At 49.5% G+C, this 27,721-nt stretch overlaps 2 protein-coding genes across 35 annotated transcripts in view; one reads left to right on the top strand and one right to left on the bottom strand.

Moving 5' to 3' along the window:
- The window catches only part of ERG28 (ergosterol biosynthesis 28 homolog), a 10,381-nt gene extending 6,128 nt beyond the window's left edge, over positions 1–4,253 (top strand). For 5 of the 6 annotated variants that reach the window (XM_084966536.1, XM_021098157.2, XM_084966535.1 and 2 more), the window contains 2 exons: positions 2,141–2,259; positions 2,374–4,253. In XM_084966536.1, coding sequence (XP_084822662.1) covers positions 2,141–2,259; positions 2,374–2,453 — 199 coding nt within the window. In that variant the 3' untranslated portion in view covers positions 2,454–4,253. The remainder of the gene's footprint in view (positions 1–2,140; positions 2,260–2,373) is intronic. The other variant, NM_001167637.1, reaches the window with a different exon arrangement.
- LOC100624918 (choline/ethanolamine transporter FLVCR2) lies at positions 1,293–27,721 on the bottom strand. Of its 29 annotated transcripts, none has more exons than XR_014811200.1 (9): positions 27,299–27,721; positions 27,033–27,145; positions 24,654–24,795; positions 21,894–22,010; positions 17,789–17,856; positions 11,678–11,783; positions 11,400–11,511; positions 5,835–6,327; positions 1,293–2,246 (listed from the first exon to the last, which is right to left on the bottom strand). XR_014811200.1 is itself a non-coding variant. In XM_084969891.1 (8 exons), the coding sequence occupies exons 6-8, from the start codon at positions 11,774–11,776 to the stop codon at positions 7,985–7,987; spliced, it is 396 nt and encodes a 131-aa protein (XP_084826017.1). In that variant the 5' UTR covers positions 11,777–11,783; positions 17,789–17,856; positions 21,894–22,010; positions 24,654–24,795; positions 27,033–27,145; positions 27,299–27,721; the 3' UTR covers positions 1,293–7,984. The 29 variants fall into 29 exon arrangements, 15 of the variants coding, with proteins under 15 accessions (XP_084826017.1, XP_084826022.1, XP_084826028.1 ...); XR_014811202.1 differs by having other exon boundaries at positions 5,835–6,211; XR_014811194.1 differs by lacking the exon at positions 27,033–27,145 and having other exon boundaries at positions 5,835–8,169.

Below are 27,721 nucleotides of genomic sequence, written 5' to 3'. Positions count from 1 at the left end.
GTTTTAGAGAGGCCATCCAACATACCTTATTCTCACTTGCCTCCTTGAGAAGCAGGAATGAAAAGAAATCACGATCTATGAAAAAAAGGAGCCCACAAGTAAATTGTTGTCCACTTAGTGCAGAGTTGAGAGACGCAGGTGACAGAGAACCCAGGACTCCTCTGTATCCTGCCTCTCCAGGGAACGCACATAGACTAGCGTGGAGCAGTTGCTGGCAGTCACAGCCTCTGGTCTAGATAATGTTGTAACCCGTGCCGGCCACTGGAGGGGGCTCGAGCTTTCTTCCCAGCAAGAGTCATCACATCAAGGTGGAAGGTTTGCCCTGCTCCTTGGGTGAGGCCACCAAAACTCCAGCTTCTTACTAAAATATTTTTCTTTTTTATCCAAACTCTCAGCATCTGGGCAAGAGAGGAGATAATATTTATTAAGCTTCTCTTATTATGCCAGATGCTTCCATCTCCATGACCTTAGGTCTCCTCCACCCACCCTGGGAGGTAGTGATTTTTGTTGCTGATTTTGCAGATCTATATACTAGAGACCCAGTTAATTTAAACTGAGGAAGACTGACTGGCCCAAGTGGAATTGGAAGCAAGGCTATTAGCCCTGAGATCTCTCCAGCTTTAGTTTTTTATTTCTTCTTTTTTTTGAACCTGAAACTGTGGTTTACTTATTCTAGATTGACATGTATTTTTGGAAGTAGCGTGGTTTAGTGGATATAGCCCTGGGCCTGAGAACAAAAACAAGAAGATGGGCTCTGGGCTCAGTTCTGTTGATATGTAGCTTTATAGCAGCAAGTTCATTCACTTCTCTCCATCTCAGTCTCTTCATGTATAAAATGAGACTGGTCTGTCTGTTCTGGGTGACTGGGAGGAAGTAAGGATTGAGCAATCATTTTAAAGACCTTTACCATCACAAAGCATTGCTGACAAGTCTAAGGGGTAAATCTTTTGTTTGCTGTGCCTTTGGAATGAGCAGACAGCTCAGACTTCTCTTTACCTCTGTTACGTTCATTAGTCCTTCTCCCAGCACAGGACAGCTGCACCTGCTGACTTCTGTTTCCATCCTTCACTCGAGCCTGGGACTTGGTCCATGTGCCTCTGATACGCACTCTGATTCTATTCCCTCCCTAATTGGAAACTCAAAATCAACCCGCATACATACATATTTACCAAATGCATGAAAGAATGCACAGGAATGATGAAAATCAAATTTAAAATATTGGTTCCTTCTGAGGAGGAGGGAGTCAGGAGAATGGGATCAGGGTGAGAAAAAGACACTCAGGAGGCTTTAACTGAAATCGCTAATGTTTTATTTCTTAGAAAAAATTATCTGAAGCAAAAATGACAAAATGCTGAGATCTGATGGAGCAAGATATTGGTTGCATTAGGGGTAAATTATAGTATTCTATTATGATAATTTTTGCATGTTTGAAGCATTTCATAATTTTTAAAATTTACATAGTTAAAAAAAGAAAGATACCTGCACGCAATCCACATGGGCCCTCAGCCTGTAACCCCTCTCTGCCCCACCTCTTTGTCAATGCTGAGGAACACGTTCTCTTCCTCTGAGGTTGTCACTGTGTCTCCTGCATGTGACCATTGTGCTAAGCTAAGACCACAGAATACCCAGGCCACATGGCAAGAACATCTAAAAGCCTCAGAGAGACCCTTGCTACTCATTCTCAGTACACGTCTTTCGTTCCGTGGCATCCATCATATGAGCACTGACCAGCTCCTGGCCAAACACCTGCCACGTGGGTTTGGACTAGAGTCAAGCCAACTGAGTAAGTAAAATATGAAAGTGTGATTGATCCAGGATTGTCTACACTGCTTACGACTGCCATCCTCCAGACTCTGCTTTGCTTTCTACCTGGCTTCACCGTCTTGCTGAGACTTAGAGAGCCGCTCTAATGCTGGACCATTCTCCTGTTAGTTTAGCAGTGGAAAGCTTCCATTTTGCCCTAGACATGAATACACTGATGTGATCAAGCAGCCAGGTCTTACTCGGGACCGAGTCTTTCTTTTCTTTAGCCATAGTCATTTCCTGGGTTTTGACTTTTGTGTTTCAAGGCTGACCGCTCCTTTTCCTCTGCACCGAACAAGCAGTGATTCCATCTCCATTGCTGTCTGTCCTCCTGTAGGCTTTACCTCATCACGCTCTGCACCTTCTTCCTCGCCCTGGGACACTTCCTCACCGAGCTGTTTGTATTCGGGACTGCGGCACCCACAATCAGCGTCCTGGCACCCCTGGTGGTGGCAAGTAAGCATCCCATGACCCTAGAGCTCCCGCAGGAGCTGTCCCAGCCCTGGGGATGAGGCTTACACTAGCAGGGTAAGAAAGTGCTGTGCTTATGACTTTGTCTCTGTGTTTAAGGTTCTTCCATCCTGGGTATGCTAGTGGGGCTGCAGTACCTAGAAGCAGAACCAGGCTCCAGACAGAAGAAGAGAAACTGAGGCCAACATCACCACGTCAGAGACTTCAACTTCCACCTCCACTCTTAAAATTTCTTCTTTTCTGCTCCATCATCCACTTCTAGCCTTTTACATTTTGGTTTTTTCTTTAATTTAAAAAATTTTAAGATCTGCACACACAAGTAGGTACCATTTAAAATATGTACCATTTAAAGAGTCATTTTAAAATGAATACTCTGGAGGGAGTTCCTGTTGTGGCTTAGTGGTAATGAACCCAACTAGTATCCAGGAGGATGTGGGTTCGATCCTTGGCCCCACTCGGTGGGTTAAGGATCTGGCATTACCGTGAGCTGTGGTGTAGGCCGCAGATGCAGCTTGCATCTGGCATTGCTGTGACTGTGCTGTAGGCCTGCAGCTGCAGTTCTGATTCGACCTCTAGCCTGGGAACTTCCATATGCCTCTGGTACAGTCCTTAAAAAAAAAAAAAAAATACTCTGTAGCTCCATCCAAATCAAGAAATCGCCAGCATCTCCGAAGCCCACTGTGCCCTTCCCTGACTCACAACCTCTTCCAATACCCCTTTTCTAGCCTTCTGCTTTTTTCCTTTTATTTTCACCCCTCAATTTGACTTGTATGATAGGAATACATAAACTGTGAAACTTAAAAGCTGCTGCCTCACCAGAGCAGCTGCCACCAAGGGCTGCTTCATGGGGTTGTCCACCCAGGCTGGGCTCCTCTCTACTGCTGGATCCGAGATTCTGAACCAGCTGAGGGACAGCCAGTTCTTCTAAGAGGTGCTCCCCTGTGAGTGAGCCTGGCTCCTGTCATTGTGCCTGTAGGATCAGGGTTGGAAGAGTCTGGGCTGTTTTTAGACCTTCCAGTCAATTGTATTTGCATAAAGAATTTTGTAATAAATAGAAAAGCCTCTGCTCTGATCAGTCCTGGTGCTTTGGCCTCATCTAAGCCCAGAGCACTCCTGGCCTCCTCCGAGCCCTAGTGGAGGAGAACCACAGCTTCCTGCTGATCAGATGCACCATAATGAGTAGGACAGCTCAAGACCCAGGCAAACCAGGCTGCCTTTTATCACTTGCTCATTTCTCATGAACTCAGACCTTCTGTCTCTCCCTCCCCACCTTCAAGATTCTGAGTTCATAACTGAACAGTCAGGATCCTCTCTTGTTTTCTTCCCAAGGAAGAAACAGACTCTTGAAAAAAAGCAGAACCAGGCAGCCTAGAAGAAACAGCTGCATGACCCTGAAAAGGAGAACACTGCACTCCAAGGACAAGGCACTGGGGCAGACAGTCGCCATCCAGACACAACCCAGAGCACTTTCACCACAGCGTATCAGTGCAAGAGCATGTTCCGTTTCATCGCACACGTCATCCAAGCCAGACACGTGCGAAGGAGAAATGAATGACCCAGGCAGCGTCCCTGTAGTCATGGACCCAGACTGTCAACAAGCCCACACCTCGAAGAACAACTTGAGACAGTGATAAGAATTCAAGAAAACAAGATACTGTGATCAGGAGGGTGAGTGAGGGCACAACTTGGATCGTCCAGAAACACCTCCCTGTGGCAGGCATTTAGGGCAAAGGGAGCAGCACGGAGTCTTGTTCAAGGAGTAAGATCAGAGTAACTACAGAGTCGTGGTGTTAGGAAGTGGAAGGCAAGAGATAGGAAGGGAAGCGGGGCACTGGTGAGGACATGACGGGAGGCTTAAAGCTGATACTTAAACACATTGGGAATGTTCTATCAGTTAAGGCCTCTGGAGGTGAAATGAACAAAATCTACCTTAAACTAGTTAAAGAAATAAAGATAACATTGGCTCCCAAAACTGAAAAGAGGTGAATGGAATGGTTTGATCAGGACTACGCGCCGTTTCTCTGGGATTCTTTCGACTCTGTTCTCCTGTGTGGGCTCATCCTCGGGTTAGCTTCCTTTGTGGTGCCCAAAGAGGTCACGGCAATTCAGGCCCACGGCCCATAATATTACACCTGGAAAAACAGTTCAGTGGTACGAACCACCTTTCCCCTTGCAAGCTGTTGTAGGAGGCAGTGAAAAAAGCAACAGTCTTACAGACAGTTAACATTTGGATGGAGGTGGGCAGACAGCCCACCTAAGAAAGGAGGGCATGAAAGCATAAGATGATGTGGCTGTTCTAGGCATACCTCACAGGAACAGGAGTCCAGATGAAGAAAAACAAAATCCCTAAGGATCAAAAGAACTGATAGAGAGCATTCGGCAGACACTGTATTTGATTCCTCTTAACAGCCCAGGCTTGGCTCCCTTCCCAGATGATTTATAGTGGAATTGTAATGTTGTCTCTCCAGCTAAGAATTGCTAACAGATATGGTGCCAAAATGCCACAGACATAGTGCAACTCTCTAGGGAAGAAATGTATAGGAAACTGATCGCTGCAACCCATCTAGGTAACACACATAAAGCCAGTGCAGTTGGGGAGGGAAGGGGGGCAGTAAGTGGGACAATTCAGAAGAAATGCAGATGACAAAACTGAATCTGGGCCCCGCTCGATCTAGTGCATGGCTGCTGTGATTGCAAAACAGACATTTCTTGGAGGCAGAGCCAGAAACAACAGTGGGCTCTCCTGGCAGCAGGGACACTCAGGTGAACTGTGTCCTATGGACTCTGCACAAAAAGCAATCCCAGTCACATGACGGCCGTGGAATTGCAGTCCCCAACAGAGGCCAACTGCAACCTTTGCAGCCTCGGTCTTTTGAAAATAACCCACTAGGCTGGCAACAACTGTATCAGGAGAGGACCACCTTCCATGGTAGGGAAGGGCACAGGAGCGCTGCCTCTTCCCCAGGCCCTACCCCTCCTTGCCCTCCCCACCCTACCAAAGCCAGCTCTGCTCCAGCAATGACGAGGCAGACCGCATGGCGAATCTTTTACTGCCTTAAAACATCTCATTTTAACAAGTAGAAAATATGAATTATGTTTTCAAAATACAGCAATGGATTCATTCACATTTGCTTATACATTTTTAAAGGGCTGAAAAAACACTTTGTCCTTATCTGAAAGTAAGACACACACTCTCCATCTCCCACCCACCCCTGACTTACCAAAAGTGTGAACTAATTCTATTATGTACAGAGCATCTGTACACACACACACACACACACACACCCCAGGCTCCCCTCGAGCAGTGGCCACGACAAAACAGCCCAGTGGTCATGATCACAGAGCCCATCGCACAGGCAAAGTGACCAAAACATCTCATGTTCAAGAGGTACTACCCGGGCCCAGGAGTAGAGAAAGACGGCGGGCAAGGCAGGAGAGGGCAGCCTGGGCTGGGGGAAGGGGAATCTCTTTAAATTCAGAACATCTGAGAACAGAGCACTGAGAGCTGGGGGCGAGGGTGCAGACACTGGCCCCACCAGAGGTTCAAGAGGCTTACTCACCTCATCCAGCACCTGCCTCCCACTCAAGGGCCACCTCCCCTCTGCCCCTTTCCTCCATCCGCAGGAGGGCCTGGGAGGTCGCGGGAGGAAGGATCCAGGTGAGTTCTCAGTAAAGGTTTTAGGAAGCTGGCGGGCTGGCCCTGGCCCTGGAGAACACGCTCTGAGGCAGCGTCCAGACGGAGGCAGCAGAGGTGATGGACACACACACACAGGTTGCCGGGCAAGGGCTGCTTCTGGAGCAAAGAACCTTCTCGTTCCTGAAGCGGGCTACTCATAGGCACCGTCACATCCCAGGGTGATCGACTCTCTGAATTTGGCTTCTCCTTCAGGTCACAACACAGCTTTGTCAAGTTTACTGATGCCTGGTTTCATCAGCTCTTAGAAAAAACGGATTTGGAGACAGACACCAACATGAGCCGAGAGAACCTGTTCAGAGGGTCCAGAGGGGTTTGTCCTGAGGGCGTTTTCTCTCCCACAGTGTTGCAGGATTTACCTACAGAGAAACGAGACCCTGAGGCTTTTTACCAGGAAGCAGCACTTATTTGTGCTGGTACTGCCTCAGCAGATTCATATCCAAAGGCTGAGCCCCAAACGCAGTGGGGCATCGCCTTGTATACTGCATTTGTTTTCCCACTACATCTAAATTCCTTTGTCCCCCTTGTAAGGTGGTCTATAAATTTTGAGCAGACAGTTATATATATGCCTGCGCTCATGGACACAGGCTATGCTATGTCATGACATATGCTATGCTATGACAGTTTCTAACTACAGGTTACATCACAGTGTTAAAAGTACATTGGTCAACTTTTAGATTTTGTTTTTTAATCATCTGGTACAGCAGCAATACGTCATGTTCTAAAATCTTCAACTTAACTAAATTTAGTGAGTATAATTCAAGGACAAACAGACACAATATATCATGTGGGAAAGAGGAGACCCAGCATAAACCATCTCATGGCCAGCCAATTTTTACAAGCTGAAGAGGCCACAAACATAACAATTTTTGCCTTCAGACTAGTGTCTATCTTCAAAGTGTCTTTGGCAGAGAGACAGTGTGAGAAAATACAAATCAACTTAGCCAGCTATCACTAAAAGCTTCTAAAATCAAGGACAAAACTCACAGGTTTCTTTTGATCATGAATAATATATGTCTAACTTCTATAAACTTCATTAAAATCCTAACTCTAAAGTTTAACTAAAGTATAACTAGTTAGTAATAAATATTATGTTTTAATTAAGTTGGATTTAAATAGGGGAAAGTCCTTTAGAATGAAATTCTTATTATATTATTATTGTAATTTTGTTAAATCACAAATCACCACAGGAAAATAAGAATGGGAAATAAGAATAATAAGCAAATAATCAGGAAAGACTGAGGAAAACTGAATAGCAAGTGAATAACAGAAAAGACTAAGTCATCCATGGAACAATCCCCACTCAGCAACGCAAAATGGAAATTGTTTCCTGGAAAATTCAGTTCCCCACCAAGGTCAGCGGGTGAGCCTCACTGTCTTCTGGGGCCTGTCCTCGGAATTGCGCCGTGCAGGCAGGCCCCTTTTCCTGATTAGGAGCTTGCCCTTGGAACTACATGGCTCAGGCAGGCCCATTTTTTGATTAGGAGCCTGCCCTCGGAATTGCACCGTTCAGGCAAGCTCCCCTGCTCAGCTCCTTTTATCTTCTCGGCTCCGCACAATGCTGCACTGTTGCAGAACTGCCCATGCATGCACAGATGTTGGTGTTGCGTGTTACCTTCCCTTTGTTCTGGGAGGGCCCTTCCCCTCCTGACTACAACAAAACTTGAGCAGCCAGTCTGATGGCCCAAGAGGGACCCCTGCCCGGGGCAGCTGCCACTCCTTAGAATGGGGCGCCTAAGAGTCTTAAGACACTAGAAAATGTTCATCTCCCGAATAAGCTTTCTCTCCGTGATAACTGTGCAGGCTTTCCCCGAGGGCCCGTCCAGGGGAAGGCAAGGCAGGAGGCCAGAACTGGCCCCGGGTTCTCTTGGCCTCTCCCAGCACCAGCTCCCAGAAGCCAAGGGGGAGGGGTGGGACGCCCATCTGCACTGGGTGAAAGGGGTACTGTCCCCAAGTGGACACGCAAGCTCTGGGCGGGGGGTCCCTGAGGCAGAGGGGCTGCCGTGCAAGCCACAGTTATTCCCGAGGTTCCCTCCAGAAGCTGCTCCAGTGGAGCCCGCAGTGCTGGCCAGGAGGGCGGGGCTGGCTGGAGGTGGCAGCAGGTGTTGCCCGAGTCCCACCACCTTTCTCTCTCAGAGATGCTCCTCGGACACAGGGGTGGGGGCTTTGCTGGTCTTGCTCTCCTCTTCCTCCTGGAGCTTCTACAAAGCAAACAAGGGGCAGCTATTGGGCTGAAGGGGCAGGGACTCCCTGCAACCAGAGCATTGCCCTGCCAGAGTCTGTACAGGGAGGGGGACAGAGTCCCAGGCACTCAGCATCCTTGACAAGGGGACAAGGACAAAGGCACTGGCCCTGCCACAAGTGCACTCCCCAGGTACACACACACCATCAGAACAGCATCAAAGGGAGAACAAAAAGTCCAGCTTTCTGTGATGCCACGGCCACCATGGGCCATCCCAGTGCGAGTGCTCCAGAGCTCCGCTCACCCTGCACCTCCTGACAGCCTAACCCCAACTGATGGACCCCCAGGCGGCTGTGCAAAGGGCCAGGTCTGCACCTCCCTTAGGATGCTGACTAGTGGTCAGAGCAGCCCCCTGGATGGAGGATCCCCTTACAAAGTGCACAGAACACACCAGGCAAAGAACTGCTATGAAGGGAGGATGCATAATGGCTTATATCACCTCAGGGGCTCAAAATATGTAAATATACTTTCTGCATAGAAAAAGAGACTCGGTGTCAGCTTGGCTTCAGCTTTCCTGGGGACAATGGCACAGGATTAGAAGATCTTCTGGGTCACACTTCTTTGCTGGTGGGAATTATACACGGCCTGGATACGACCCTGTCAATCCTAGGTGCCAGGGTCACGCCTAGGCGGGCCTTTGCTCTTTCGGAATGTTTCGCTTCTTCCCGCAGGGGCTCATCTAGCTTACAAGGCAGCCCGGAGCACAGGCCCAGCCCCGCCCAGCCCCCACCATTCAGGCTGGAGGAGCCCCTGAAGAGCCCAGCTGGAGGCCAGTATCACCTGGACAAATGGTGCTTCTTCCCCAAGGACTACCTCAGGGCCAGCCTGTGGCAGAGGCACCAGTATAGACATCCGGCCTTCTCGTCCTCTATCTTGCTAACTTTTTGGGACCAGCTCAGTCTCAGCCCTGAGAAGCCCTCACTCAGGCAGCCAGCAGCCAACTTCAGTCACCGAGGCGTCTCCTCTCTCTGACACTCATGCATGCACTCCCACCTCCTCCAGAGCCATCACCTTGAAATCACAATCAAACATGTGTTAGTGTCTCTGTGACCAAGAACTACCCCCCAGGAAGAGTGGAAACCCCAAATGAGATTTTCATGGTCAAGGTCCGTGGTCATCCCCTGAGCCAGAAATTCGGCTCTTTATACTGAAACAACATACCTCACTGGAAAAGAGCAGCTCTGAGCAGAACCCTGCCTGCCCGGCTCCACCTGGTCTGAGAGTGGAACCCTGTGGTGGTTTGCAGGTTCCACACACACCAACGCCCGCGGGGTGTGAAGTGACACCTCCTGGGCAGATGCCCTCTGACAGCCCAGGCTTCCCTGGGCATCAGCCCAGTATGACTCTGACCCCCAAAACAAGGGGCTCCCCCAGATGCAAAGAAGGTCAGGGACACACAGTGTTATTCAGGGACACCGCCAGCCACCACGTTCCCCAGGCTGGCCTCCTGGTCCTGCTCTGTGCTGCTTCCTATAGTCCATACAGATGGGACTGAGCGGCACCTTCCACCTGGGTTAAAAGACCTTGTCCACATGGACAAGGAACCGGCTGGAGGATATGAAATGTGGGGACGCTGAACAGTAAAGAGGAGGAAGTGGAAGTGTGTGCATGTCAATGTGGGGCTGGGGATGCAGAGTCGCTGAGAAGTTGCCAAGTCTCCTAAGGAAGCAAGCAGGGTGGAAAACCCAGTGAGCACAAGGGTACCCCAGGACACACACGGCGAAATGGCCCAATGGTACCGGGTTACCTCTGGGCGCTGGGACTACAGGCCACCTCTACGTTCCTCTGTCTGGCAATATCTGCCCAGGGCAACACAGATTATCAAGTACACAGAGCAAAATCTCCTATTCCTTGACACAATGTGTCACGTTCCAGTTGAACCCTGCTCAAGAGAACTCTATCCTAGGATCACAGCCACCTTTTCCCAGGCTCACAGTACAGTCCCCCAAGTGTCCAAACCACACGGGTCCTCATCCACGGCCCACCTGCAAGCCCATCTCCACGGGCTGTGCACGGCCCCCACATGCCCCTGAGAACAGCGCTCCTGTCTCAGGCTCGCCCTGTCCCCCCACCGCCTCTCCTGTCCCAGGCGCCTCCCTCCACCTGCTCCCTGCTGCCGCCTGCCAACCCCAGAGCCTGAGGGCAGAAGACAAACAGGGAGGAACAAAAGGGCAGCACCCACGTGCCAACACAGCTCCTCACAGCGCTACATAGACCACTGTCACCTTAGAAAAGAGGCCCAGCTTTTGCAAAATGATGAGCACTCAGGGCTCGCGCTCCTGCACTGAGAGAGCAACGCGCACCAGTCGTCCTGACAGCACCTTTCCCTGGAGGACGGTCTGGCGACACACATCAACGTCTGAAAAATGGGCTCAACCACTGATCCGTTTCTCAAGGTAACACCATACCTGAGAACATGCCAAAGACTCAGCTTCCAGGACGTTAATCACAGTGTCGTTTAGAACAACCGTAAGAAACAACTTCAATGTTCGCCGACAGGAGAACTGTTGAGCAAATCCTGTTTATCCATGTGTAGTCAACAGAACACCAGGTAGTCACTAAAAGCATGTTGTAAGAGACTAATGACCTGATAAAGTATCCACAGCAAGCAAAAGTGCAGATAGGAAGGGCAACAGAGACAGTTACCAAGCAGACCAGGGGTCAAGTGCATCCAGGAGGGGGAGCCCTATCCTCCTAAGGCTCACAGGTACCCCACCCCCTTCAGATCTTCCAGGGAAGTGGGGGTTGCGTCAGACAACCTGAGAGAGCCTGCAGGTCCCTGCTGTCCCTGACAGGCAGAAGCCAGTGAGGACACAGGCCTCCTTCCCAGACCACTGGTATCTGCAGGGAGTCTGCACACGTTGCTCCAAACCTCACAGCAATCCCATCCAAAAGATTAGGAAAGTGAGGCTCCCACAAGTTGGTGCACTAGTCCAAGGTCAAACAGCTCTGGAGGTCAGTGTCACAGTCCAGGATTCTAACAAGGGTTTCTCGGGCCACAAACCCAGGCTCCTTCCACCAAAATATGCTGCTGCCTCCAAAACAGACTTGCTCACAAGCCCTCCCCTCTGTCCCACTGCATGTGTACCCCTGAGCTGTAGGACCAGTCAGGACACTGGGTCCCAAGCTGCCAGCAGCCTAAAGCCGTGAGCAGTCAGAGCGTCACCGGGCCCTGAGGCCCCAGCTCACCAGTGAGGGCCACTCCAAGCGTGAGGAACACACACAGGAAGATGTTGCCAGGCATGGTTCCGTAGGTGTCGATGATCTGGCCCTGGGAGATGGTGAAGATGATCCCGAATATCTGCAGAGACACAGCGAAGACGGGAAACAAGCGCCCAGCCAACCAGCCCATGGGGCAACCAAGCCGCCATGATGCAGGCCCACTGCCATGATGCAACGATCTGAGCCCAGCAGGGAACCAAGAGCCACGGCTCTGGGGCCACCCCTGAATGAAATCAGAGCCCCACCTGGGCAGACACGTTGAGGAGGCCGGACGACATGCCTTCTGATTCTGGGTATGTCAGCTCCACGGCAAACTCAAATCCCAGAAGGAGGTAGCCAGTCATAAAGAAGCTGCAGGTCGGACCACAGAAACCAGGTGATGGAGAACTTCCAGAGCAAGGACAGGAGTGCCCCTCCTCTCCTGCCAGTCCTCTTTCTTGTTCTGATGCTTCCCACAAAGACATGCCAGGCCCATGAACACCAGGCCATCCATCCCCAGGTGGCCATGCCAAGGGAAGAGAGACCTCTGCAGGCCAGGAAGCAGTTCAGGCCATGTGCTCAGGAGCCCCTTCCACCCGGGGCGGGGGCGGGGGGGTCCCTGCTTCTTCTACATCCAGGCCTCAATTACAGAAGGAGTCAGCACTTCCAGGAGGGGTGGGGATGCCTGGGGTGTTCAGCCCTCAGCAGAGAACTTCTGTGTGATGGGTACACGGCCCTGTGCTGGGAGGGGGTCCCTGGATACTGACCAGCCTCTCCACGGTGCTCTGGGACCTGGAAGGAGGGGCTTGGGTCCTCCCTGCCTCCCTCCAGAGTCACCAGCTGAGAAGGACTGTCTGTGTGTGTATACGTGTGTGCAAGTCACATAAACACAGACACACATATTCATGTACTACCAACAGGAAAATAAGTAGGAGGTGAAGCTGAGCAGAGACCGCTGTGGAAGGAGGACTGTTTCTTTCTAACACAACACAACTAGAAAATGCCAGTTCTGATCTCTTGCATCTGTACCACACTTTGTACTGCTTTCGTATCTATTATCTCTCATTCCTTCCAACAACTCTATGAGGTAGCCCACTCTTATCTTCCAGGGCTGAGAGCAGTTAACTATCCTGTCTGTAGCTTTAGTCACTAAGAAAACTGGCACTAGGACCCACCCTTTCTGATTCCAAGCCCTATGGCCTTTGTGACCCCATGTTGTCCAGGCAGGGCTAATGAAGACTGTAAGCATTTCCTAGCCTCCCAGAGATCTATGAAGGACATAGTTCATCCCATCAGCATGGATAGGCCTGCAGCCCCAGGCAGCATTTTGAAATCCTAGCCATAACTATGACCTCTGGCCATCTGCACATTTTCCCCAGGTCAGTGAGAAGGCAGCAAAGGGATTCATCTTGTTTTCTAACATGTGGGCAGTTCTAAGACCTGTGGGATGGTGCTTTTCAGTTAAAGAGGTTAGAGGTGAAACTTGCCCCCTATACTAGGAGTTACGTAAACTATCCACAGGTATCCCCGGTTCAAGGTCAATGTGTAAACCAACACGCTCAGCAGAGTCATGATATAGACCACCAAGGTGGTCCCCCTACAGCGTCAACGAAGTTGAATCATATACTTTGAACTTCAACAGGATCTTTCCTTCCTTCCTTCCTCCTGCCCTTCCTTCCTTCCATCAAGCAGGCACCTAGTGAGTGCCAAGTCCTCTACTGTGTTCTAGGGCATCCATTCAATCGAATATCCTGTCCATGAGGTTTAAGGACAGAGGACCAATGATCACACAATAATAGTTTTATTACACTGTGGTCACAGCTACAAAGGGGAAGACCAGGACAGTATAAAGCTATCTTGCAGCACAGAGGGGTCTGCGTTCCAGCAGACTCCTCACAGCAAGATGACACTGCACCTGAACTTGTCATGCATATGCTACCCAAAAGCAAGAAGCACAAATAACTCTTTAATTACACTGTGGTCAGAGCTTTAGAGGATGCGACTAAGACAGTATAACGCTGTCTTGTGGTACGTGTGTTCCTGCAGCCCCCTCTCAATGAGATCAGGCTGCACCTGGACTTGTCACGCATATACTACCCTTAAGCAAGAAGGCTCAGGCCTTTCCTCTCCTCCTCCCCAAATGAAAAACAAACAGGACACACAGCAGCTGTGGTCTGGTGGCTGTAGCATGCAGACACCCCCCAAAGCCAATTCTGCTTGTCTGCTGTGCCCCCAGACCCCAGGACAATGCTGGGCAGGCACCTGGCTGTCAGAGTCTCTGTCGTCTCTGAGTTCTTCCTGCTGCCATCTGCACACGTGCAGCATAGCTTTTCCTCTCCAGACAGTGCCCCTGAGAGAGAACATTCTCCAGCCCCGAACCAGCCCTTGACTCCAAAGCCCAAGGGAGAAAGGTCTGCCCACTCCCAGCTGCATTTCCTTTTGCTGGTCCCTCAGAAGACACATCAGCCATATGAGGGTTTCTCTTTGTGGGGTCCCCCTGCTTGTGCGCCTCCACCCACCTCTCCTCTATGGTGGCCACTCTGGACCCTGCTGTGGCCCTGACTCCTGCACTGGGACCTGCAGTCTTCACCCTGTGCTAGTGACTGAGAACAGGGGCTCTGCACAGCCCTCTGCGCTCCTGCCAGGAACATCAGGACTCAGACCATGAAGGCTTCTTCTTAAACCACCGTCCTGTCTACACAAACTATTTGCAGTTCCAGCCAGAGATCAAGGGACCTGACCACCCAATTTACAGCCCCCAAAACAAACAGGACAAATCAGGGAGCCTCAGGGGGAAAGGAACTGGCACCGAAATGACCAGATGACAAAGTGCCCTGATCCCTTCTCTGCCTCAGCAGCAGCTCAGGGAGAAGAAGGTCCCACACCGACTGCAGGATGCAGACACCAAGGGACCCTGGGAACCGGTGACAGCTAGGCTCTGCAGTGTCCTCCCTGACCCTTGCACCCTATTCCCTAATTCATCTGAATCATCTGGCGGCCCAGGTCTGGCCCACATTCCAACCCTCTCTTCTTCTGCCACACAGCAGGCCCTGGAAAAGGGGACACTGCTGTTCCCTGGTTCAAGGGCGGCCATCCTCGTCACCCTTGTTTCTGCCTGAAGCAGCTGGCCTGGGGCAGGGACGAGGCGGCAGCTCAGCTCCTCCACCAGCAGGAATCAGGCCCGGCCAGGCTCCTGGTCGTGTCCAGCCAGGCAGTCATCGCCCCAGGGATGGCCTCAGTTGGCCTCTGACGAGGGCAGCAGGGAGAGACCGGGTCTGAGCAGAGCCTCACAGAAGAGGGTCTGTGTGGCAGAGAACAGGTCTGCCTCTGTCTGTGGTCTCCAGATGCTGGGAGCTTTGGCGGCCTTGACAAAGCAGCCTGGAATGCTGCTCTGCCCCAGAGCAGGACCACCCTGGCCTGGCAGCTGCCCTCTAAGCAGCATTAATTAAGCACCTGGTGCATGTAGAGCATCGGAAAGACACAACAAGTTGGGTCTCTGTTTTCCAGAGCATTTTCTTCAAGGCTGGCTACTGAATTGAGGGACCTGAGTTCCTTTTTATAACACAGATTCCCCTATTGATTAGTGTTGGGAGGGAGGCCAGGAATAGGTATTTTTTAGTAAGTACCCTGGATTAGCCTGGAGTCCACTAAAATCTTAGTGGCTCTTAGAAATGCACTGGGCAATCAGGACTAAAGTATATCAAAATATTTACCAATGAGGTAGAAGCAACTGCAAGATAATAAATATAGTAAATTGGAGGAAGCACAAAAGCATCCTTGCTCGGCCCCATGGGGGCCACCTGGAAGCCATGGGTTTGGGGCAGTGGAACCACCTCCTCATGCCCACTCCTTGGAGTTTCAACAAACTTTCCAACTGCTGGTGCTTTTCCACATTTATTTTCTTTTCTCCTTCCTCTGCTCCTTCCACAAGCTCCTAGGGAATGGAACTCGGACAGTTCTCCAGGCCTCTATCTCTAATTTTCCTATGTCCCGCACAGGCAGGTACCACTTCCCTCATTTTATAAGTGGAGAAACTGAGGCTCAGGGAAGACAAATTTGAACTGCTCGCTTGACCCCTCAGACCTCCAACTGCCGCGTCCACATCTTTAGGGTCCCGTTGCTAAGGCCCATGTCATTTCAAAACAAGGGTCTCCAACCCACGCACCTACAGCCAACTCATCTATGACAAAGGAGGCAAGACTATACAATGGAGAAAGGACAGCTTGTTCAATAAGTGGTGCTGGGAAAACTGGACAGCCACATGAAAAAGAATGAAATTAGAACACTCCCTAACACCATACACAAAAATAAACTCCAAATGGATTAAAGACCTAGATATAAGACCAGACACTATCAAACCCCTAGAGGAAAACACAGGCCAAACACTCTCTGACATATACGACAGCAACATCTTCTCAGATCCACCTATCAGAGTATTGACAATAAAAAGAAAAATAAACAAATGGGACCTACTCAAACTTCAAAGTTTCGCAACAGCAAAGGAAACCCTAAACAACACACAGAATGGGAGAAAATCTTTGCAAATGAATCAACTGACAAGGGATTAATCTCCCAAAATTTATCAACACCTTCTGCAGCTCCATACCAAAAAAACAAGCCTATCAAAAAATGGGCAGAAGATCTAAACAGACAGTTCTCCAAAGAAGACATACAGATGGCCAAGAAACACATGAAAACATGTTCAACATCACTCATTATTAGAGAAATGCAAATCAAAACCATGATGAGGTACCACCTTACACCAGCCAGAATGGCCATCATCCAAAAGTCTACAAACAATAAGTGCTGGAGAGGGTGTGGAGAAAAACGAACCCTGGTACACTGTTGGTGGGATTGTCAATTGGTGCAACCACTGTGGAAAACAGTATGGAGATTCCTCAGAAACCTAAACATAGAACTACCATTTGATCCAGCAATCCCACTCCTGGCCATCTACCCAGAGAAAACCACAACTCGCAAAGACACATGTACTCTGATGTTCACTGTAGCACTATTTACAATAGCCAAGACATGGAAACAACCTAAATGTCCATCGACAGAGGAGTGGATTCAGAAGGGGTGGTCCATATACACAATGGAATATTACTCAGCCATTAAAAGGAATGAAATACAGGCATTTTTAGCAACATGATGGACCTAGAAATTATCATGCTAAGTGAAGTCAGTCAGACAATAAGATACCAACATCAAATGCTATCACTGAACATGTGGAATATGAAAAAAGGACACAATGAACTTCTTTGCAGAACAGATGCTGACTCACAGACATTGAAAAACTTATGGTCTCCGGAGGAGACAGTTTGGGGGGTGGGGGGATGTGCCTGGGCTGTGGGATGGAAATCCTGTGAAATCAGATTGTTCTGATCATTATACAACTACAGATGTGATAAATTCATTTGAGCAATAAAAAAAAATGAAAAAAAAAACCAAAGTGAAAAAATAATAAAAAAAAAAAGATGAAAAAAAAAAAAAAAGCCAGAGATCACAGCCCCAAGCATTCCTGCAATGACGAAGGTCAGGTGGATTCTTCCAACTATCACTTCTTCCCCCAATGACCACAGACGCAATAGTCACTCGGTAATGGGACAAGACAACAGACACAGCCCCGTAACCATGAGGCAAAAAGGCAAAGGCAAGTAAATCAGATGGCATCAGGGCCAGTTCACAAAAATGATCAGGGCAAGGTGGCCTGGAAAAAAAACTGAGGCATAGAGAGATTAACCTACTGGCCCAAGGTCATGAGGCACTGATGAAGCCCAGAGGCAGGACCCGAACTCAGTCTTGTCAACCTCCAACCCTGGAACATCCGCCACAGAGGCACCTCTTCCACAAGCGGGAGACCCTCCCCTTTCATAAGAGGCTGGGGCCTGGCATCCCGACTCCAGGACACTCAGGGTCCCATTCCCAGAAGCCAGCTCACTGGTGCCAGAAACATTTAAAACACGCTTTCTGTTTTAAAACAGAACTCAGTTTCAAACTAAACTTTGCCCACATTTCACAACGTAAAGATTTCATGTGCGATTCTATGTGTTTAGATATTTATCTACTGTGCTGCCAGGAACCATGCTATTACATAAAAATTCACCTTACTGTTTGCTTTCTAATCCTCCAATGAGTCCTCCAGGGGCCATTAGACATCTTTTGCAGGAAAGAGAATGAGGGCTCAGACAGGCGATCCAGCAATCACCCAGGGAGGACCTCCGGGGCAGGGGCTGAGCCCCAGTCCCAGAGCTCACACCACACACGCTGCCTAGACCTGGGGGAACCAGGACTCAACCCTGCCACCCCAGCTCCTGCCCAGGCAGTCTAGAAACATCCCTGTCTCGCGGCCCAGCCAGCTCAGGGACGGACCTTACCGGGTAGTGCAAGATCACCATGCGATTCAGCAGAGTGGACAAGGAGTAAAAAGCACCAGCATTCAGACCTGGGGGAGGGAGGGAGAAACGGCATCAGGGTCATTCCTGGGGGGTGGGGGGCTATTGCTGGCTCCTCCCCCCAGCAGCGAGGGAGGCTGAAGATCCTCAGTCTCATGGCCCCTGGGAGTGGTGCCCGCAGAGAAGAAGAAGCACTCTTAAGCAACCAAAAGGAAACCTTTCCCTCTTTTAGACACACACCATTGCCCTCTGATCCCTTTACACCGGTCCTGGAAACACAGGCTCCAGAGAGTATGACTCCCAGGTCAGAACCACCTACAGGTCTCTTAAGTATTGGCCTGACCTAAGGGCTCTATTGGACCTGCCACCCCCTCCTGAGGCCCTATCCCCTCTCCAGAAGGCTCCAGACCTTTGCCCTGAAGTATTCTGGAGACACAACTCTCTCAGCAGGTGGAGTCTCACCTCTTTCAACTTTCTTCTCAGTTCAACATCACACAAAATCTTTTATTTGCAACCAGAAGGACCCTAAAGAGCATTCAGTTGACTTTCCTAACTTCCTGATTCAACCAACAAATAAATGGAGCACCTAGAATATTCTGTAAGAATCGGTGGCTTAGAGGATGAGGCCAATTTTCCAAAGCCATACAGTGACTTGGAAACAAAGATGAGACTGAAACTGATCCAAAGGAGAAGGGTCAGAGTTCCCGTAGTGGCACAGTGGTTAACGAATCCGACTAGGAACCATGAAGTTGCGGGTTCGATCCCTGGCCTTGCTCAGTGGGTTAAGGATCTGGCATTGCCATGAGCCATGGTATAGGTTGCAGACACGGCTCAGATCCCATGTTGCTGTGGCTGTGGTGTAGGCCAGCAGCTACAGCTCTGATTAGACCCCTAGCCTGGGAACCTCCGTATGCCGCAGGAGCGGTGCCAGAAAAGGCAAAAACAAAACAAAACAACAACAAAAAAAAAAAAAACAAAGGAGAAGGGTCTCCTGCCCACTCTTTATAATAATGATGCTGATGTTGTCGATGATGATGAAGCAGCACATACTTATGTACTAGACACTTTTCTAAACAACTTAACAAACCTAACAACCCTAGAAAGAAGGAAATAGTCTCATTCCCATCTTATACATGAGAAAAGTACATATAGATTTTAAAAACAAATACAGAGGCCACTCTGGAAAGCCCAGCCGGGATCCTTTTCATGTTATCTAATCCTGAGGATCACAGGACCAACACTGGCACATGCGACATCGGGTCCATTAGAAGTATGAAGGCAGGACATGCTTCCCTAGCAGGGTGGCCTCAGGAGCTCCTCTTCACTGGAACCAGTCCATAGAGCCCCTCGGAAGCTGTTCTCATTGGCCACCAAGGCCATGGCTCAGCACAGGGAGAGGTGGCTATGGCACCCACCCTGCCTTAGCCCCTCCCAGGGGCCACGAGTGCTTGTAACTCCTCCACAGCACAGCTGCCAGGATCCCCACAAAGGACAGGCTGGTGGAAAGAGTCGCTGTGCTCAGAGAAGCCCAAAGAATGGTTTCCCACCAGGAGTCAGAGGATGGCCCAGGCCACCTGCAGTCCTTGTTATCAGAAGCTAAGCTGCAGAAATGCAGCTGACTGACTCCCTTTATCAGCTTCCCAGAGTTCCGGGAAGGTCCAATTCTACAAAATAGGGAAGGGAGTGTGGTGGGCCGTTCCCACCCTCACCAGGGCAGTAAGAGGCAGGGCTGCATTTGAACCCAGACTGTCTGGCTCGTCTTAATCACTCAGTTTTACATCTTCACAAAACGGATGGTCAAAGATGTCCCCACACAGGTTACTGGCAATTTCAACCCCATTCTCTCCCAGCAGGTAACCTCAGGATTGCAAAGAGATGGGGTTCAATGCCACCTCCTGAGAGGCACAGGGACACAGTAGTCAGCAAACCCAGATGCGTCCCCAAATGTCAGTACCACTGCCTCGCTAATGATCAGGAGGACTTTGAGGCTCGTGGCAAGTTCTCCCCAACAAGCCTACCCTACTAACCTTCATACTGCCCTTAGCCAACTGCGTGTTGACTTCTTCCAGATTTTAGCAGGAAGGCTTTCAGCTTTTCTCCCCTGAGTATTATATTTGCTGTGGGTTTGCCATGGATGGCTTTTATTACATTAAAATAAGTTATCTCGGAGTTCCTGTCGTGGTTCAGTGGTTAATGAATCCGACTAGGAACCATGAGGTTGTGGGTTTGATCCCTGGCCTTGCTCAGTGGGTTAAGGATCCAACATTGCCGTGAGCTGTGGTGTAGGTTGCAGACATGGCTCGGATCCTGCATTGCTGTGGCTCTGGTGTAGTCTGGCAACTACAGCTCCAATTAGACCCCTAACCTGGGAACCTCCATATGCCACAGGTGTGGCCCTAGAAAAGGCAAAAACAAAACAAAACAAAAAATGTTATCTCTATATCCATTTTGGTAGGAGTTTTTTATCATGAATGGATGCTGCATTTTGTCCAAGCGTTCACATTACCCGCAACAAGGAAAGCCTTCCAGGCAAGGCCAAATTCCTGTGAGAAAATTGATTGCTCCTGCCCCGGAGAGGCCTAGTCATACCAGGCATCAGTCACCTGGCAGAGATGCCAGTCCTGAGGGCGTGGACTTCAAGAAGGCAGAAGGGGCTCGTCATCCCTCTGACTTTCTCTCTTTTGCTAAGACCTGTTTTTTTCAAAGTGCGTCCCAGAGACCACTGACTGGCATTAGGAGAACTTGGAATCTAAAAATGCAGATTTGGGGTTATACCTTGGTCCCACTAAACCCAATTCTTCCTGGAATAGGGACAGGAATCCGCATTTAACAACAGCAGCACAACAACCCTGGGCATTTCCTAAACTTGGGACTAAATGGCCTTGGGAACACGAAGATCATGGGCCAGGCCCAGGCTCTCAGAAGCTGGGTGAACACGGAGGCCACTGGGGGGGGGAGGGGCTTCGAGGCCCTGAGGATCCCCCACATCACCTGCTGTAGAGCTTCCCAAGCCTGCTGAAAACCAGAATCTCCTGGAAAGCTTGTCAAAGGCAGATCCCCAGGCTCCGACCCAGAAGACAGGCAGGGAAATCTAGGCACAGGGCACCCAGGACCCCAGCAGACTCTGGCATCAGGCCCGCGTGGGACACACTGATCCCAGATCCCGTCTCTGGGCTCCTGTTACTCGGTGTTCATCTCCCTTCTGTCTTCCTGAACTTGGAGGAAACCCTTGGTGTAAAGGGCGCCTGAGCTCGGCACCGCTCCAGGGAAGCTGGAAGGCTTTTGTTCCCACCCTGAAGCCAGCATCTTGAGGGGGCAAGAGCCCCTCCCAAGGCCCAGGTAGGGTGCTGGAAAGCCCCTGAGGGCCCAGGAAAGGTGTCCCCAGGACTCATGAGGGGGCTCTGAGCTCAGACACCCCACGCTGCTCGGATCATGCAGAAGCAGAGCTGGAGGCAAGGCTGGGGGACGATGGGCAAGTATTCCCTCTGCGGTCACTCTCCAGAGAGGAGCTTGTCCCTTCTCACATGGCAGTGGTCAGCCGTGGATGGAAAGACACTAGAGGAGCCACGTGAGAGCCAGGCCTGGAGACACCAGGACAGGGAGCCAAGAAAGGTTCTTCCTTCACCCCAGCCCACCCCCGCGGCTGACACACATCCCAGGACCTGCTCCACCCCGGACTCTGGGAGAACCCCCGAGAATCTGCTTCCAGCCCCATGTCTTCCTGCAGTGCCACATTTGGAGGAGGGAAGGTCTTTTATTAAAGAAGAGAGGCTATCTAGTGGCCGAAATAGCTCAGTTGGGAGAGCGTTAGACTGAAGAGAAGAGAGGATATTTTACTAGAGGAGGAGGCACTTTCTTATTTCTGTAATATTTCAGCAGCATCATGCACATGCCCAACTCCCATCCTACTATCCCTCCAAATTGGACTGCCATATTTAGAAAAAAGTGAGAAAAAAAAAAAACCCAGCATACCCAGTAAAATTTGAATATAAGAAAAATTATTTTTTAGCATAAAATTGATACAGATCTAGACAAATCAGATCTTGTTTCCCATTCTCAGTTCACTCCTGTTACATCTGCCTCTTACCTTAGCTGAGGAGCAGCACAAAGTTGAGGTTCTTCAAGAGTCAGATGATGGAACTTAAACACAAAGCAGGAGGGGACATGGGCCCTGCTGGGGGCATGTTTAGGATCCCCTTGAACACTGAAAGGGAAGAAACAGACAGGTCACTGCAATCCCTGTGGTCCTACCTCTGCAGAGCTGACACCTTGATGAGAGCAGAGTCCCTTGTCTGAGACGCAACTCAGGCTCCAGAAGGAAATATTAATTCTTCAATTAAATCCTTCACGGCCTTCTTTCTTGAAACTGCAGCTTACTGTCTGCTTAGCGATGGTCCCTTGATTACTTTTTCTTAATGGTCTCTGATGGCTACATCATTGAGCCTCCCAAGCAGTGATCAAGCATCAAGGAGCCCCTGCACAAGCAGCAAATAACATGCCTCGGAGCAGGGACAATAACCCATAGTAACACAGGGAGTAAAAGGAAGTGAGAGCTGAGGCTTTGGGATCAGTGAGCCCAGCCAAGGACTCAGCACCAGGGCTGCTCCCAAGAGGGAAGGGACCGTGTTGCCCATGTGTAGCACAGAGCCTGGCACACGCCGCCAGTACACGCTCCTGAATAAGGGGTAGGATCTCCTTCTACTGGAAAGACCTCAAGTCCATCCCTCGTTTCTCAAAGTCTGAGTCAGACACTGACCTCAGGAAGAAACCAGAAGATTAACACACGCTCTTTCAGGAGTAGCCACTCTGACAGGGAGGACTGGGGCCGGGGGGCCAGGGACCCTGGAAAACCAACTGCTCTAATTTCCATTTTCAGTACCACTGCTACCATCCATTTCCATGCACTGCCTGCTGTTCACTTCTCTGGGGTGCAGGTCACTTTAACCAGTTGTTTGGCTAAACGGGTCCCCTAACTGGGCCCAAGTAAGCACCATGCTGTCCCCAGTAGGAACAGCCCTGAAAGGGCAGTAGACGGTCTCCACTGAGAGGAAGCTCTGGAAACGAGGTTTTCTCTCCGCAAGATCAAAGGTCTGCCCCCTCCACCCAGATAACCCTCCAGCCAGGACTTCAGAGCCCCGCTTCCTCCTTCTCCGGAAACTGTCCTGGATAACTTCCCACCGTTGGCAACCTCTCATCCATTGTCTTGCCCATTCAGCCCTTTCTATCAGGGGAAAGAAATCAAGGCAAAGGGTTTTTAAACTTCTGCAACAGCAGCTGTTTGCTCAAGGATTTCACAAGCACAAACCACAATTCAGAGAAGATTCTCCAGTTCTCTTCCATCAAGTACTATGTGTGCTTAACAGTAAAAGGCCCAAGAGGGATCTTAACTGCAAAGAACCAGGCCCTCATCTGCCATAAATACAAGGATCTGGAGCTGGGCACATGATAATTTGAAATTTCAAATCTGGCTGAGTAAGAGGTCCCTCTCCAGATTGCTCTTTCCTGTCCTCAGCCCTTTCCAGGGACACCAACTTCTCTGTGCAAGAGATCCTGTGAGCTTGAAAACCATCAGGCCGCCCTCCCTCAGCTGACGCTGGGGAGGGGATGACACTGTGAGGACGGCTGGATGATGCACATGATTATAAAACTGCTGAGCTATGGAGTGAAGCCGGCAGGAAGGAATGAACCCTTTAACGTGAGAAGTGGGTCTGTCAGGCTTAGGAAGACAGCTGGTTGGTTAACCTTAAAGATGGACCAATCACTGAAAAGGAGAAGCTCTAAACATTCTGAGTTTATCACAGCCCATGATACATCACTCAGATGATAAAAGAGGATATAAATTCACCAACTATCTCAATGATTTAATATATACACATTAAAGTTAACAGGTTATCTGAGGTTTGTGGTTGGGATTAACCAGTTAATTACAAGGCTAAGTTAATGGTCATTCTATTCTTTACGCTTTTTTGTATTTTCTAGATTTTTTTCCATAATCAGCATATATCATATACTTTTTTTTTTGGTCTTTTTGTTGAGGGCCGCACCCTCAGAATATGGAAGTTCCCAGGCGAGAGGTCGAATGGGAGCTACAGCTGCCGGCCTATACTACAGCCACAGCATGACAGAACATTAAGCCACTGAGCGAGGCCAGGAATCGAACCTGTGTCCTCATGGATACTAGTCAGATTTGTTTCTGCAAAGCCACAATGGGAACTCCCTGTGATATACATTTTTAAAAAGCATTTTAATAATGTGGGCCTCAGGTATTCTCAGGTGAATGTGTGAGAGTATTAGTGTTTGGGGGTCAATCCTGTGTTGTTTTCTTTTGCCCCAGAAATTTAGAGTACAGAGCAAGACAAATTTAGGCTCACCACCAATCTCTGCCACTTACTATCTAATCTTGTATAATTTCTTTAACTCTCCTCATGGCTCAGGTTCCTCTTTGTTAAGTGAGACTGATAATGGTACCTTGTCTACAGGGCTGTGGAGGAGTCAGTGAGGTCAGACACACTCAGCACAGGGCCTGTGATATCACATGGGCTCAGGGAGATCAGCAGGCTGCCCATCAATTCTAAGGAGGTCACACTGGGGAGCTGGTGAATTACAACTAACCTTTACTGAGCAGCTAACAAAGTACTTCAGATCAGCTAGCATCTTATCCACAGCAACTACTCAGGCTAAAACACTTGAAGACCCTTGAAGCCTGGCCTCCAGTGTACATAGATTATATTTTATGGAATCCATGGTACCTACATTGGTGTCTAGGGCCATGTTCACAAGGTCTTCACCCAAGTCAGCAGGGGCCCCTGCCTCCCCACCCCCCTACTAAGTCTACTAATGACCTTACCAATCATGACAAGGATGAAAAGCAGAGTGGCCACCCCTGCAGTCATGTAAGACATGATGCTGATGAGGTAGGCCAGCTCAGCCTGGTTGTCGATGTCAGGCACCAAGACAGGAGGGACCAAGAATCCAACGGCAATTCCAAGCTACAGAAGACAGAGATAATCAATGACAGGACCAATGGCCAAGAGGTGACAGCGCACATTTAAAAGACCCCTAGTAAGAAACCAGTTATGGTTACCCCAACTTCCAGTCCTTCTTAAAACACAAACAGTGATGGTTTCCCCCCTCAAGACACCAGAGACCTACCTTTCTCTCTTTCTTTTCTTTTCTTTCTTTCTCTCTTTATTTCCTTTTCTTTCTTTCTTTCTTTTTCTTTCTTTCTTTCTTTCTTTCTTTCTTTCTTTCTTTCTTTCTTTCTTTCTTTCTTTCTTTCTTTCTTTCTTTCCTTTCTTTCTTTCCTTCTTTCTCTTTCTTTCTTTCTTTCTTTCTTTCTTTCTTTCTTTCTTTCTTTCTCTCCTTCCTTCCATATCTCTCCTTGTTTTCTTTTTCCTTTTTTTTGTCTTTTTAGAGCTGGACCCACAGCATATGGAAGTGCCCAGGCTAGGGTCTAATCGGACCTGTTGCTGCCAGCCTACACCACAGCCACAGCAACGTGGGATCCAACCCGAGTCTGCAACCTCCATCACAGCTCTTGGCAACGCTGGATCCTTAACCCACTGAGTGAGGCCAGGGATCAAACCCCTATCCTCATAGATACTAGTTGGGCTTGTCTCTACTGAGCCATGACAGGAACCCCCAGAGACCTTTCTTTTGATTGACAGCTCAACTCACACACATCTGACCCCCCTCACCATTAATACCTATTGAAAATGATTATAGTTGGGACTCTCAATGCAGCCTGGCTCTTCTCTAGTGCAAACCATGAAATAATGGTTACTATACTCCAATCGTTATGGTAGAGTCAAACCATGTTGATTCTCCTTTTTGTGCCACTTAAATTCTTAATTTCCTAGAATCTATTAACCTAGAGCTGAGTGGCCAGCTGAGGGAAAAGTTCTGTACTACAGCCCCAAGAACTTGCATTCAGTGAGAGGTAGAAGCCTCAGGTTGTTACCACATTTCCAAACACAAAAGCTTAAGTACATTGTATAAGCAACCCAGTAATTTATAAAGGATCTGTAGTGTGAAGTCACATGCAACTGTTCGAATTAATGCACAGAGGACATGAGCACTGGCAATCTGACTCTAAACAACTGAGGCACAAACACACACACACATTCACACACACGTGCCCAACAACAAATTGAAACATTTCATATCAGTTCAAACTCCAGTGACCTGATAGATAATGTGCCTTGGATGATCCTCAGGGCGGAAACGCTTCGATTCAGGAGTGACTAGCTCCAGGAGTTCCCGTCGTGGCTCAGTGGTTAACCAATCCGACTAGGAACCATGAGGTTGGGGGTTCGATCCCTGGCCTTGCTCAGTGGGTTAAGGATCCGGTGTTGCCGAGATGTAGGTTGCAGACGAATTCGGATCCCGCATTGATGTGGCTCTGGCGTAGGTCGGTGGCTACAGCTCTGATTCGACCCCTAGCCTGGGAACCTCCATATGCCGCAGGAGCGGCCCAAGAAATAGCAAAAAGACAAAAAAAAAAAAAAAAAAAAGGCAGTAACTAGCTCTGATACAATGCCCCAAACCCTTCTGCTGCACAAAAGACCAAGGCAGAAACTGGAAAATAGCTTCAGAACTCAGCCAAGCCTCAAATCCTAAGACTGAGAGAAGCCGAGTCGTTTGTCTAAGGTCTCACTTCTCTTTTATTGAACTTGAAAGCACCTGCAGGTAGAGAAGCACTTTGCTTTCACACCAACTGTATCACCATCAGCTGCCCACCTGCCAATCACCCTGAGTGGTGTTCTAGCCAGCGAGTTACAGCCACTTGGGATGGTCATTAGCGGTCCTCAGCTCCGGAATAGTCTCAACAGTCATCATCAGTAGGCTCAGGGTAGGGTTCTTCCAATGTACACAGTAGACAACCAATACATCAAGCAGATCTTTAGTGGACCTACTACGTGAAATCTGCTAGATTGCCCAGGAGTATGCAGAGAGCATACGGCACAGTTCTGGCCTACATGGAGCTGTATAATCTAGCGGAGGGCAGGGGATTGAAACAAAAATACAAAAGATAACAAAACTGCCTCATTCCTTCTTCCTGGGCACAGTCACCAAATTAATGTGGCATATTTCTCAGGTTTCACAACTCGGAGGATACTGCTCCCGGGTAGTAAATGTGCCCCAGTTGGGTCAGCAGCTTCCCCTCAAGCAGAACCCCTGGGCTTGAACACTTCCTTCAAATGTGGTGACTTAAAAGGGGGCTCACCTTGCTCCTCTAAATGCTCACGCCCACGTGCTTCATTTTTTTCTTTGGCAGCGCCTGAGGCATGCAGAAATTCCCAGGCCGGGATCAAACCCCAGGCGCAGCAGCCACCCATGCTGTTGCAATGACAATGCCAGATCCTTAACCTGCTGCACCATCAGGGAACTCCCCAGGTGGTGCATTTTAAGAGGGAACACTGTTTCAGAATGAACCCCACACCCTCCTCCTTTCCACCCCAACATCCCTCAGAGACGTCATTATTCTATTACCGTAGTTAAGGGCTCAGGCTCCGGGTTCAGAAAGGTCTGAGTCACATCCCAGCTCTGCCGGTTACTAATGTCTGATGCTGCCAAGTTAGTTCCCTCTGTGCCCGTTTCCTAATCCACAAAGGAAGGTACTGCCTGGTCCTTACCATCCAGCTCAGGGGGTCGCTCTGAGGGCTCAGAGCTCATCTGCATGGACTACTCAGCTGAACGCTTTACACCAGGAGGGCTCCCCACCCCGCACCCTCTCCCAGCAAAGGTGGCAGGCAGGGGAGGAGACCCCCTGGAGGAGACTCCAGGAGATGTGCTGGTTGACCCATGGCAGCCCCACAACCACCTCCCCTGGCCCTCCGCCTCATCTGCCCCCTCAGGCCCTGAAAATCGCCTCACGCCAGTCATGGCTGCCGGTGCCTAGATGCCTCCCAAAGT

The sequence above is a fragment of the Sus scrofa genome, chromosome 7 (genome assembly GCF_054392235.1).
Source record: "Sus scrofa isolate SSC_HxYL_T2T_F1_AM1 chromosome 7, Sscrofa_HxYL_maternal_Yorkshire_Landrace_v2.0, whole genome shotgun sequence".
Taxonomy (NCBI): domain Eukaryota; kingdom Metazoa; phylum Chordata; class Mammalia; order Artiodactyla; family Suidae; genus Sus; species Sus scrofa.
Note: the sequence above shows the minus strand (reverse complement) of the source record. Positions and strands in the feature narration are given on the sequence as shown.